Raw genomic sequence first — 14,207 nt, 5'->3', positions numbered from 1 at the left:
GTCGATGCCCGCCGCCCCGCACGCATCCGGGAATCGCCTCGGTTGGCCACCTCAGCTGGCCTCCAAAATGGCCGCCGTTGCCTACTGCCACATGGCCGCCGCAGCGACTGCAAAAATGGCCACCGCGGCAGGCCGGAAGCAACGCTCGACCTTCTCTGACCGCCGTCAAGAGTGCCACCTTCCGGCCGGATGCCGCCACTGCAGCCTGACCGCCGGCAACAGAGACACTTTAAGTCGGATGGTGTCACTGCAACCTCCAGTTTTCCAGCACAGCTTCTCATCTGACATTGGATTCCTGAGCCATCCTGCACCATGGACATTGCACAATTTGCACTTTTAGTTTCCTTCCACTATTGGACTTCTTTGCTCACTGTAGTTTTTTTTTCTTTTCATTTTTTTTTACACTGTAATGACCTCGCCGGGTTTAGCTATTAGTTTATTCTAATTTCTTGGATGTATTTTATTTGGTTTGCATTGTTGCCGACATCTCACAGCCATTGCTGGGTGCGTATTTCTCAGGACACGATCCCCTCCTGGTCGATGAGATGCGACTGTGTCTCGTCCATCCTGCGGCTTTTGTATTGGTCTCCTCGCACCCCTCGGCATACGGCCTAGATGGCCCACAGCCAGAGCGTGGACTGCACCCGCGGGCCCCACCGTCCCGACCCACGGCCGGGATGCCCCCGACCCACAGCAGGAGCCGCCCTCGACCATGCTTGCACAACTTCTTGTAGAAGGCTTACGCGTTCCATCCTTTTCGCCTGTGCATTTACGAGTTTTGGCTGCCACGTTTCGTTGGCCTGATCGTTATCCTTCCTCCGGTTCTGGGGGGGAGGTTCCTGAGGCGTCAGCTGATAGTCAGCCCACTTGCGGTCGAACCCTTGACAGTGGTTACGAGGGCTGTCACGTGACGTCATGGGTTAAGGGGAGTGTCCTGTTACATAAGCAGATCTCACCTGGAGATCAGGAGTTTACAGGTAGCTGAGCTCGAGGCAACACCCTCGCTCAGCAGCAGCAGCAGCAGCAATGACTCGGTATGTTAGTGGACCAAACTTGCATGTACACCAACCATGTAATGTCTGAATAAAGCAACTGTTTATTCACCACGTTTGGTGCTGCTACGACATTGTAAATAAAAATAGGCCTTTGTTGGGTGCCTTTTTAAGGTGCTTTGCACGCCAAAGCTGAACTCTTTGTGATTAGAACACTGCAGACATCAACCATCTACTGAGAAGAGATGATTTGAGAATTAAATAAAAGCAATTAAATAAACAAACAGAAATAAATGAATAAATGTAGACGTAGCTGGGGCCATGATTGTTTGAACTGCCTTGTAATAGATGGATGAGAAAATAGGCATTGCAAACTACTGAAGCCACCACCGGGTTTAGTTTAGAGATATAGCGTGGAAACAAACCGAGTCTTTGCCGACCCGCGATCCCTGCACTTTAACACTATCCTGCACACACTGACTAAAGAAGTTCCTCCTCACCTTTCTAAAAGAGCGCCCTTAAACTCTGAGGCTATGACCTCTGGTCCCAGACTCTCCCACCCGTGGAAACATCCTTTCCACATCCACTCTATCTATGTCTTTCATTATTCTGTAAGTTTCAATGAAGTTCCCCCTTAACTTTCTAAAGTCCAGCGAGTAGCGGCCCTGTGCTGTCAAACGCTCATCATATGCTAACCCACTCATTCCAGGAATCATTCTTGTAAATCATTCCTTTTGCTTTCTCAGCTTGTGTAAGAATGGCCATCAATCCTTCGTTGTTACATCTGCTGGCAGTGCCCTCCTGGTCCAGCACAGTTTATGAATCCGAGGAGCTTTCGTGCTTCTCAAACACATCTTGACCAGTGGTCTGTTTACATTCGGCCAGTTCATGAATGATCTTTGCACCTCTTCACTATCTAACACTGCAATTCTCTCAAATACCATCACTGTAGACTTGCTCCTTGCCTGCACCTCAGAAAAATGTCCTGAGCAAAGCTTTTCTACATCATTCAGTCCGAGATGAAATCAAACTTAAGAGTGTTGTTATCGCTATGCCTATGCTTATCCAAACCAGTGCAGAGGTTCCCATCACACTCTTATTATGCTTTCCACATGGTGGACAGGCTTTGTGGTGTAACGGGTTGAGACACTCAGAATACATAGCCTCTGCACTGTTCATATAGCTTTAGTACAGTATTTGTCTAGTTGGTCCAGTTGAATTTCTAGTCAATTGCGGATTAAGCTTTGAATATCGTCATTACTAATAACCCACTCCTGGTATTCAAAGCTTAATCCACAATTCTCTCTCTCTCTCTCTCTTTTTTGAAGAATATCATTGTTTATCACTTTATGTCCCTGAATGTTATTTCCCTGAATGTTGTCTGGAATATGCTGCTCTGAGTTTAGTTTAGTTTAGAGATACAGCATGGAAACAGGCCCATCGGCCCACCTAGTCCGCACCGACCAGCGATCCCTGCACATTAACATTATCCTACACACACTAGGAACGATTTACATTTATACCAAGCCAATTAACCAACAAACCTGTGTGTCTTTGGAGTGTGGGAGGAAACCAAAGATCTCGGAGAAAACCCACATGGTCCTGGAAAGAACATACTGTGAGACGTGAATGTGCAGAGCTGTGTAGCATGTTTGCTTCTTATGCAGCAAGATCTAGACAATGTTCAGGCAATGATTAGAGTCACAGTCACACAGCATGGAAACAGGCCCTTCGGCCCAACTTGCCCATGGGCCGACCAACATGCCCCATCTACATTTGTCCCAACAGCCTGTGTTTGGCCCATATCCCTCTAAACTTATCCTATCCATGTACCTGTCCATTGATGCTACTTTCAAGGAATTATGTATCTGCATTCCTAGGACCCGCCAGTCTACAACACTCCCCAGAGCCCGGCTTCTTACTGTGTAGATCCTGCCCTGGTTTGACTTCCCAAAATGCAACTACTCGCACTGATCTGTATTAAACTGCATTAACCATTCCTCAGCCTACCTGCCCAACCAATCAAGATCCTGCTGCAATTTTTGATAACCATCTTCGCTATCTACTATACCACTCACTTTAGTGTCATTTTACTAATCATGCCTTGTAGGCCCTGACATAAATCAATGATATAGATGACAAACATCAATTGGCCCAGCACCGAACACTGATGCACACCACTAGTCAAAGGCCTCCAATCTGAAAAACAACCTTCCACCATCACCCTTCGCTTCCTTCCATGAAGTCAATTTTCTACCCAGTCAGCTAGCTTTACTTGGATCCCATGTGATCTAACCTTCCAGAGCAGCTTCCTATGCAAATTCATGATAAAGATCCAGTCACAAATTGATATTGTTTCTCAGCATTAAAATCTTGGATGAAAATAAAAATAAAGAATAAATAAATGTACAGCCCAAGAATGGAGTATAGAGAGTGTATGGGAGAGATGGAAGCGGAGGGGCAGCTGGAAACCAAACCATTCAGCATAGAACCAACTCTCAGCATAGCAGCACCGCAAGGCTGCGTACTCTCCCCTCTCCTCTACTCTCTCTACACCAACGACTGTACCTACACTGACTCCTCTGTCAAGTTTCTCAAGTTTGCGGACGACACAACCCTGATTGGACTGACCCAGGATGGGGAGGAATCGGCCTACAGACAAGAAGTGTCACAGCTGGCGTCCTGGTGCCATCGCAACAACCTGGAGCTCAATGCTCTTAAGACAGTGGAATTGATTGTAGACTTTAGGAGAGCTCCCCCTCCCCTCACCCCACTCACCATCAACAACACCACAGTCACATCTGAGGAGTCTTTTAAGTTCCTGGGAACCATTATCTCCAAGGACCTTAAGTGGGGGGCTACCATGGACTCCACAGTCAAAAAGGCACAACAGAGGATGTACTTCCTGCGGCAGCTGAGGAAGCACAATCTGCCACAGGCAATTTAATGACTATTTAAATAGATAGAAACTCTACCAGTATCCAGCTCACACCGCACCTTAAGGTGTAATTTATCATACCAGATACGTACCAACGACTAACAGAAATAAAGTCTGTACTATAAAGTTCAACAATTATAGTTTGACAACACAGATGAAATGTGCCTGAGGAAATGACACACTGAAAAATATGATGAAGAATCGGAGGGGGGGGGGGGGGGGGGGGGGAGATGAAATTAGGCTATTACGTGGCTGTTCTGGAAAATAACACAAAAACAGGAAAAGACCCAAGGGCTCTTGTCTCTTTTTTGAATGTTTTCTGACAGCAAAGGAATCCAATGGAGTAAATTTGTATTATTTTGCACAAGATTTTGGTTTAGGCTTATTATTGTCACATGTACCAAGGTACAGTGAAAAGCTTCAGATCAGATATACCATGCATAGATACAATCAGTTCAAACTCAATTACAATAGATAGAGCAAAGGGGAAGACACAGATTGCAGAACATAGTTCTCAGCATTGCAAAGCATTATAGTGCATCAGTTCCTTGGACAAAGTTCAATGTCCTCAATGGGGTAACCATATAACCATATAACAATTACAGCACGGAAACAGGCCATCTCGGCCCTACAAGTCCGTGCCGAACAACTTTTTTCTCTTAGTCCCACCTGCCTGCACTCATACCATAACCCTCCATTCCCTTCTCATCCATATGCCTATCCAATTTATTTTTAAATGATACCAACGAACCTGCCGTCACCACTTCCACTGGAAGCTCATTCCACACCGCTACCACTCTCTGAGTAAAGAAGTTTCCCCTCATGTTACCCCTAAACTTCTGTCCCTTAAGTAGTGGTGAATCAGACAGTACCCGACCTTATGAAGGAATTCACATTTATTACATTATCACCTTTGTAAGTATGTGTTATCAATCAAATGCTTTGCACTAAAATAATAAATAATACCTTCATTGTTAATTGTCATATAAATCCTGTATGGTTGTCCTTCCGTTTCAGAGAAGATTGGATATACTGTCAGCTGGTACTCAACAGATAAATAAAAGTGGTCTGTGAAATGAAAAAAAAAAAGCAATATTAGGCTTGAATCAGTTCTGTTTCATAATATTTAATTTCAATGAGTCAGCATTTCTAGCATTATATCCTTACAAAGCTACCAGGGTTTTGCAAGAGAGACCGAAGAGACTGCAGATGCTGGAAACTTGAGCATAAAACAAAATGCTGGAGGAATGCTGGTCAGGCAGCGTCTGTGGAGGGAATGGCCAGGCAATGTTTCGGGTTGGGACTAGGGTTGCCAACTTTCTCACTCCCAAATAAGGGACAAGGTCAAAATAAGGGACAAATTCCCGACGGCAATGAGTTGACCGACTCGGCCATGGCTGGGTAAATGATGAGTTGGCCTGGGTGTTGGAAAGCCCAGCCGGCGGGCCAGCTGGCGGGCCATGTTTTGGCCCGGGCGCCAGACTTTGCGTGCGATGATCGGCCATGATGGTGGTGTCGGCGGTAAACGAAGGTTGGACAGCTGGCCGGACTGCTGACCGGCGCTGCTGCTGCACTACGTCGGGATGGGTGAGGTGGGGCCGGACGTGACGCTCTGACCCGACAGTCCCCTCGACCAGAGTAGGAGCAGTTAAATACGGGATAATGGCAGTCCCGTATGGGACAAACCAATTTAGCCCAATATACGGGATGTCCCAGATAATATGGGACGGTTGCAATTGTGCATTTTGCGAGGAAATTTTTTTTAAAAACTCATCCAAATGTTGAAATATTGCAGAACTCTGGAATGCAGAAGGATATAGGTGTCCAACTGCATGAAAGTTTAAAAAAGGGAAGGACTGTATGTAGGTACTAGAAGTTTTCAGGAAACCTATCAGAATGTTATTGTTTATTGCAATGGCAACTGAATACAAAACTAATGAGGTTATGCTTCAGTTATAGAGTCCACATATGAGTTGAGACCACATATGGACTGCTCTGAACAGTATTGATCTCACTATTTAGGATGGCCCTAAATGTCTTGGAAGCTGGTCAGAGAAAGTTTACCAGACTAATGCCTAGAAAAGGTGAACAGGCCTGGTTTGTACCCACTGGAGTTCAGAAGAAAGAGAGGGGTTAATTGAATCACAAGGACCCAAGTAGTTTTGACAGCGTAGATGTAAAGAGTATGTAAAGAGATGCAAAGAGGATGAACGTATGTAGGTTGAGAATGTGATGTTTATCAATTGGGCTGCTTTCTTCTAGATGGTGTCAAGTTTCTCGTGTGCAACAAAAACTACACTGGCTAAAAAAGTAAAATGTATTCTTACTGTAGATTAGTAACTTGTAGATGGTAGGAAGGAGTGGTATGGTGGGGAAGTGGGTTGCTTGCTACAGACCCACTCTCGGAGTCAATGCTGTGTATGGCAGGTCCAATCTCTTTTCTGGTCAATAGATATCCCTGGGATATTGATGGTGGGGAATTCAATTAGGGCCATGTCATGATAATGATTTTTGGCAGTTTCTAACATAACAGCTAAGGGTATTTAACAGAATCTACAATTACAGAGCATCAAGTAAATTCTGTTGTTGAAAAAATGTGTTTCTTTCAGATGTAGTTAACTATGCTAAACTGTGTGATTGTAAATAATAACGATCCATATCAGGTTGGGAATGGAATTGAGGGGAACACAAAGCTATAGGGACAATAAGTTGTCATCAATTTGAACGTAACCTGTCGGGAGTGCGGATCATACAAAATAATGGCTTTATATTTAAAAGGGGCCTTTTACCCCCACAGAGGGTCTTCACAGACCATTTATTCTTTCCACCTACATGTTACTAATGGTGGCAAGTAGAACAGCTTCATTCCATTGCGACTACGAGAAACATTAACTAAGGTAATTTCAGGGAAAAAAGAGAAGTTGCCAAAAGCTTAGTCACAGGTCAAATATTAAGATTTTGGAGGAGGAGAGGAAGGTGGATGGATTCTGGGGAAAATGCCATAGCATGAAGCTCGAATGCTGGACAAATGGAATGAGGAAAGCACAAAATGATGGAGCTAGAACGATATATTGTTGTGCAGAAGAAAGTTACAGATACGGCAGGTACAGACATACAGAGAAGCCAATAAGAGATTTTAACATGAAGATCAGAACTTTAGTTTGGAGGCTTTGCAAGTTTAGTTTAGTTTAGTTTTTTTGGCCCACCGAGTCCGCACCGATCAGCTGTCCCCGCACACTAACATTATCCTGCAGACACTCGGGACAATTTACAATTTTATAGCAAGCCAATTAACCTACAAACCTGTACGCCTTTGGAGTATGAGAGGAAACCCACACAGGTCACGAGGTGAACGTACAAACTCCGTAAAGACAGCACCAGTAGTCAGGATCGAACCCGGCTCTCCGGCGCTACAAGCGCTGTAAGGCAGCAGCTCTACCGCTGTACCATCATGCCGCCCGTAAAGTTAGGACATATGTAGCATAGTTTTGGATGAGCTGACGTTTATGGAGGTAGGAGAGTTGGCTGACAGGACCAAAAGAGAGAAGTTACATCGAGAGAGGACTAAGATATTGTTGAGGGTTTGAGTAGCTGATGGGTTGAGGTCAAGTTAAAGATGGGCCATGTTATAAAGGGATCAGTAGATGGCATTTGTGAGATACATAGAATATAGAACATAGAACACTACAACATAGGAACAGGTCCCATGGCGCATATTGTCCTTGGGGAATATGAAGCCAAGTTAATCATCTCCGCCTGTACATGATCTATATCCCTCCATTTCCTGTATATCCACGAGCCTATGTAAAAGACACACAGTCGCACAGTTGATTCTGCTCGCAAGAAGATCCTTAATCAGGAGCATAGCATGCAGCCAGATAGATAGCCAGATAAGATTGCAAACAGCCATTTGCCCCGAGGCTGGGATAAAACCTGCTTTTCATCTCTGGGTTGATTTAATCAATGGGACTGGTACAGATTTTTACAGTGAATGCTGTGAGCAATGGTTCTAACTGGTGCCCAACCGAGTCCTTCACTGTCCACCGTGCTGACAGAACAGAAGCATCTGGGAAATCCAAGGGCGGAGGAGTCTGCTTCATGACCAATAACAACTGGTGCAACCCTGGAAATATCACGATACTTTCCCGTTCCTGCTCGCCGGACCTGGAGCACCTGACGATCTCATGCCGCCCATTCTACCTTCCCCGGGAGTTCGGCTCAATGATCGTCACAGCCGTCTACATTCCACCGCATGCGGACACCGACTTGGCACTATCGGCCCTACACGATGTGCTATGTCGACATCAAAACAAGTACCCGGATGCGGCTATGGTGGTGGCTGGAGATTTTAATAAATCAAATCTCAAGAAGGTCATGCCTAACTTCTACCAACACATCACGTGTGCCACCAGGGGGGAGAGAACATTGGACCACTGCTATACGCCGTTCAGGAAGGGCTACAAGGCCGTTTCGCTCCCTCCACTAGGACCACGCTGCCATTTTTCTATGAGTATAAACAGAGGATAGTTCGGGAAGCGGTAGAGACGAGGGACGTAAAGCGGTGGTCCGACCAGTCAGAGGCCATGCTGCAAGATGCACTGAGTGATGTTGACTGGAATATGTTCAAAGCAAGTTCCAGTGACGTCAGTGAGTTCGCGGAAGCAGTCACGGACTTCATCGCAACAATAACCGACAATATCGTCCCCATGGTAAGGGTAAGCACCTTTCCGAACCAAAAACCCTGGGTAGACAGGTCCGTTCGTGTTGCCTTGAATGCTCGCACCGCTGCCTACAACACAGGCCTGGCATCAGGAAACATGGACGTCTACAAGGTAGAGTCCTACCGACTGCGAAGGGCGGTGAAGGACGCAAAGAGAAGGTACAGAGACAAGATGGAGTTACAGATGGAGCAGGACACCAGATGCCTGTGGCAGGTGCTACGGACTGTAACCAACTACCGGAGCACCCCTCCCTCATCCGCAAGTGCCGGCACCTCCCTAGCTGATGACCTGAACTCCTTTTATGCTCGTTTCGAGATGGGCAACACCACCCCAGGTCTGCCGACTATCGACAATACCGCCAGCGGGCTGGCTGCCGAAGCTGAAGGGAGGAATGTGCACACATTCTCGCTGTCCGAGCATGACGTGAGGAGGGCTCTGACACGGGTGAACACGAGAAAAGCTGCAGGCCCCGATGGCATCTCGGGGCGAGTACTCAAGTCCTGTGCTACGCAGCTAGCTCCGGTGCTCACTACAATATTCAACCTCTCCCGGGACAAGTCCGTGGTCCCTGCCTGCTTCAAAAAATCCATCATTGTACCGGTACCAAAAAATGCCTCCCCAGCCTGTCTGAATGACTGCCGTCCGATGGCCCTTACCTCGGTAGTCATGAAATGCTTTGAGAGGCTCGTGAAGAAACACATCTGCGCCTTCCTCCCTCGGAACATGGACCCGTTGCAGTTCGCATACCGTCCGAACAGATCCACGGACGATGCGGTCTCCCAGGTCTTGCACACCGCTCTCTCTCATCTGGACAGCCAGAAGGGGGGGGCTACGTGAGGATGCTGTTCATAGACTTCAGTTCAGCCTTCAACACGATAGTCCCCACCAGACTGGCCGGGAAGCTACTGGAATTAGGGCTCAACACCCCCTTGTGTGCCTGGGCCCTGGACTTTCTCACCGCCAGGCCCCAGGTAGTCAAGATGGGAGGGAAAACATCGAAGTCCATCACCCTGAGCACAGGATCGCCCCAGGGTTGCGTCCTCAGCCCCCTATTATACTCCCTGTTCACACCTGACTGTGTGGCTAGGTTCAGCTCCAACTCAATAATTAAGTTTGCTGATGACACTGTGGTGGTGGGCCTGATCTCAGACAACGATGAGAAGGCCTACCGGGAGGAGGTGGCTGATCTGGCACTCTGGTGTCAGGACAACAGCCTCCTCTTGACATCAAAAAAACGAAGGAGCTGATCGTGGACTTTAGGAGGGCACATCATCCGAGGACGTACACACCATTGAGGATAAATGGGGATACTGTGGATAGGGTGAGCTGTTTTAAATACCTGGGAGTCCACATCACAGAGGATCTGACATGGACAACACACACTGCCACACTGGTGAGTAAGGCAAGGCAGCGCCTTTACCACCTCAGGCAATTGAGGAAATTGAGTGTCTCTGAGGATCCTTCAGTGCTTCTACTCAGGGGCTGTGGAAATCTTGTCCGACAATATTACCATCTGGTTTGGGAATTGCTCTGGCTAGGACAAGAAGGCTCTGCAGACAGTAGTGCGTTCTGCCGAACGCACCATGGGAACTTCACTCGCCCCCCTGCAGGAACTATACATCAGGAGGTGTAACTCCAGAGCCAATAAAATCATGGGAGACCACTTCCACTCCTGCAACGGACTGTTCCAGCTGCTACGGTCGGGCAAACGCCTCCGTTGCCATGTTGTGAGAACGGAGAGGTTGAGAAGGAGTTTCTTCCCAGAGGCCATTCGGACTGTAAACGCCTATCTCACCAGGGACTAACTTTACTGAACCTTTTTCCTTCCGCCCACAATATTTAATATGTAAAAGAATATGTGATTCTGTTTGTAGTTTGTTTGGTTGTTTGTTTGTTTGTCTTTTGCACAAAGTCCGTGAGCATTGCCACTTTTCATTTCACTGCACATCTCGTATGTGTATGTGACGAATAAACTTGACTTGACTTGAAATTACAGGTAAAATGTTTGACATCATGCAACCATTTGCGAGGATAATGTCCACGAGTCATAGGTTAATGAGAATAGTGTCATGACAATTGCAAATTTCGGAACCAGTTGGACATAAAGAAGCAATTGCCTCAGCCTCTGCAAAATGACACATCTTTTAGAAACTAATCTTAAATTTCCCTAGATCATCATTCCCTGATGACACTGTAGGTAAATCTTCATCCCATTCTCTCCATCTGTTCCCTTGAATTTTCAATCATTGCAGTCAAGCAGTCAATTCCTCGTCATTCTTGCTATCTTCTTCCAAACTTAATTTTTCTTCCATGGATAAAAAGCCCCAACCCTGGTACAAGGTTCTTGCTTCCCTCACCTTTGGTACAACACCAGATCAGACTTCACTATGACATTGCACAAGGGACGGACTAGAAGACGATTGAGGAAATATGTTTTTTTCATTCAGAAAACAACAGAGTTCTGGAAGTTCCTGCTGATAAGTGGGGGGGGGGGGGGGGGGAGGGGGGGGGGGGGGGGCAGAGGCAGGAAGCAGTCAGTGCATTTAAAATGGACTCAGATGATCACTTAAAATGCTGGAGACTGCTGGTCTACAAACCAGGAGCTGAGAAGAGGAACTGCTCCAAATAGCTCCTTTATTGTCCAAACCGGCCTACTGTTGTGCTATAAACTTCAATGATTCAATGAACGACAAGAGTTCCCCAAACCACAACAGCATGAGACAAAAAGGCACTGATTGTGTTCAATATCAGTTCTGAATCTCCTTCAAATGGAATAAACTGACTAAACTTGTGACCATTCGATTACTGATAGCATTACTGATAGAAAATACAATTCCTTATCTACAATAGCAGACATTTATATAGTACCTTTAATAAAAATTATAAAAATGCCAAGGTGCTTAACAGTAACAATGATTCAGTCTGAAGAAGGGTCTCGACCCGAAACGTCACCCATTCCTTCTCTCCAGAGATGCTGCCTGTCCCGCTGAGTTACTCCAGTATTTTGTGTCTACCTTCGATTTAAACCATCATCTGCAGTTCTTTCCTACACATTCAGTTATCCATACCGCATGAACAAGGCCCACCATTCTAACAATGCAAATTTAAAAACAAAACCTACCATGAATACAGTCGCTGGTGGTGTTTTCAGAAGCCCTTGTCCATTTCAAGTCTTCAGCATGTTTATTTGCTAGGCTTTTCCATTCGATCACAAAAGATGTTGGCTGGCAGTTAAGAGGAAGCACTCTCCAGGAAAGAAGCACACAACTGGAGTTTATTACGGAGGCATGAAGGGATTCAAGAACAGGTTCTGCTGTAATAAAAAAAATGATTTGAAATTACATATGATATGGACAACGATTGCAAAGCTCTCATAACTCAATTAATAAAGTTATTCATGATGAGGGTTAATAAATCCATTCATAAGTTTCATGGAGTTTCATTTTATGCAGAATCCTTATTAAGCCCTGTAAATAAAGATAATAAGCATAGAGTGAACTGCAGTTCACCAACCTTTGCTGCTGTCCTTTGATAGGATTAGTTTAAAATTCCTTTCAGAAGAACCAATGGAATTGAAAGCAATCACAGAGACACTTTTAATTTCATTAGTCAGAGGAAAGCTGTAACTTGTAACATCTCCAACATGTTCCAGCCAGGTAATGTTTTCTTTTGATTGATACTTCAAAGTAAAACCCTTCACGGTGCACATGGCTTCACGTTTTGTCAGAGGCTGTATTAAAAGCAAACACAAACATAGGTCAGAGAGTCATAGTCATTGAATGATACAGTGTGGAAACAGGCCCTTCGGCCCAACTTGCCCACATCGACCAACATGTCCCAGCTACACTAGTCCAACCTGCCCGCGTTTGGTCCATATACCCTCCTAACCTGTCCTATCCATATACCTGTCTAAATGTTTCTTAAATGTTGGGATAGTACTTGCCTCAACTACCTCCTCTGGCAGCTTGTTCCATACATCCACCAGCCTTTATGTGAAAAAGTTAACCCTCAGATTCCTATTAAATCCTTTCCCCTTCACCTTAAACATATGTCATAATTAGTTCAGATTCATATTGTATTAATTCTCTTTATAATTACCATTACAATACTAGAACACTACTTAAAGCTAACAAGATAGTTCATTTGTGGAAATTGATCAAATCTTTTCTTCATAATGCATCACTATTTACTTATCTGTGACAACTTCTTGCTATGAAAGAAGTAATTTGGTCTGTCACAAATTCTGTTCCTTAACTATCAGTCCCATCCTCCCCAATGCTAAATATCTGAATAGGAATCAGATCATTTGCAACCTTGGTCTTCTCTGACACTGAGAAGTGTTTCGGTTCCACATTCATAAAATCACAAGTTTGCTTATTTCCACCTCACCTGAAGCAATTCTGCCTTGGTCCACCTGCCATCAAGACACTGGCTTTAGTTGCCTAATTTTGATATATCTCCTGATTGGTCTTTGATCTCCTTTTCTACTTCATAAACTTGAGAATATTCAAAATCAGGTCACGTGCTGTCTTACAAGTTTCTTTCCACACATCACCACTGTGTACACTCCCCTACACTGGCTCACTGTGGCTTCTGGTTAAACAGGGCTTCGATTTTAATTTTTTTAATCATTATTTTTTAATTCTTCTACCATTTCACATTTTTTGTCACCTCCTTCCAACCTTATGTTGGAGGAAATTACAGTCACAGGGAGAACGTGCAAATACACATTGATAGCAGCTGAGCTCAGCATTGAACCCAGGTCGCAGGAGGTGTGAAGCAGCAGATCTACTAGCTATGCCACCGTGCCTGCTCCCCCGCTACTGAGAGACATTTATCATCTGTCATTGCTCCATTTTTGGCAGGTTCACAGAGTCAGCTTTCTAAATTAATGACCATTTGATAATCAACCCATTTTAAAAGCAACTCAGATGAAACGCCTAATTTTTTTATTTTTTTTTAAACCTACATACTGAGTAACGCAACAAAAACAGTTTCTGGATTTCCCAGACAGATACCAGGAATCTTCTGGAAATTCTCCTGATCAGCCATCATAACATTGGCAAAATAAGGATGAAATGTTGGTTTCAATGCATGTTCATCGTCATTTATTTCACAATTTTTGCCTGTTCCCTTCCATCTCTCTCAGCCAAGAGCGCATATTTAGGTAATGTTCCAGGGCAGATGAAGAAAAGGTATTAAAAAACAGTAAGATTCCTTGTAACATTCAAAGCAATGACCCAGGTCAGTTTATCCGCTTTATCTGAACTGCCTGAAGCACACACGATGACCTTCTAAACAAACTGATTAAGACAAACCGTTTAGTGAGATGGAATGAATAGAATTAACTAACCATGGCACTACCTGGTGCGACTCCACCTCTCTGTACCACCACCAAATATTTTGTTTGTCAAAAAAATATATATATTTTTTTTTAAAGTTAATTTCATTACCTTCCACACCAGAGTGATAATTGACTTCTTGGTCAAGGGATCATTGTCAATATATCGCCAACAGTCTGGCCCCATGGTCGGTGCTGCAGAAAGAAATGTCAAG

The 14,207-nt window shown here is 44.9% G+C and overlaps 1 protein-coding gene across 1 annotated transcript in view; it reads right to left on the bottom strand.

The window, feature by feature from the left end:
* lepr (leptin receptor) overlaps window positions 1-14,207 on the bottom strand; it is an 87,009-nt gene that overhangs the window by 12,698 nt on the left and 60,104 nt on the right. Inside the window, 4 exon segments of the mRNA XM_033029136.1 lie at window positions 4,897-4,998; window positions 11,773-11,964; window positions 12,165-12,381; window positions 14,105-14,187. Coding sequence (XP_032885027.1) covers window positions 4,897-4,998; window positions 11,773-11,964; window positions 12,165-12,381; window positions 14,105-14,187 — 594 coding nt within the window.

This window comes from Amblyraja radiata, chromosome 10 (genome assembly GCF_010909765.2).
Source record: "Amblyraja radiata isolate CabotCenter1 chromosome 10, sAmbRad1.1.pri, whole genome shotgun sequence".
NCBI lineage: Eukaryota > Metazoa > Chordata > Chondrichthyes > Rajiformes > Rajidae > Amblyraja > Amblyraja radiata.
The sequence above is the reverse complement of the archived record's forward strand: the minus strand, read 5'-3'. Positions and strand labels throughout refer to the sequence as shown.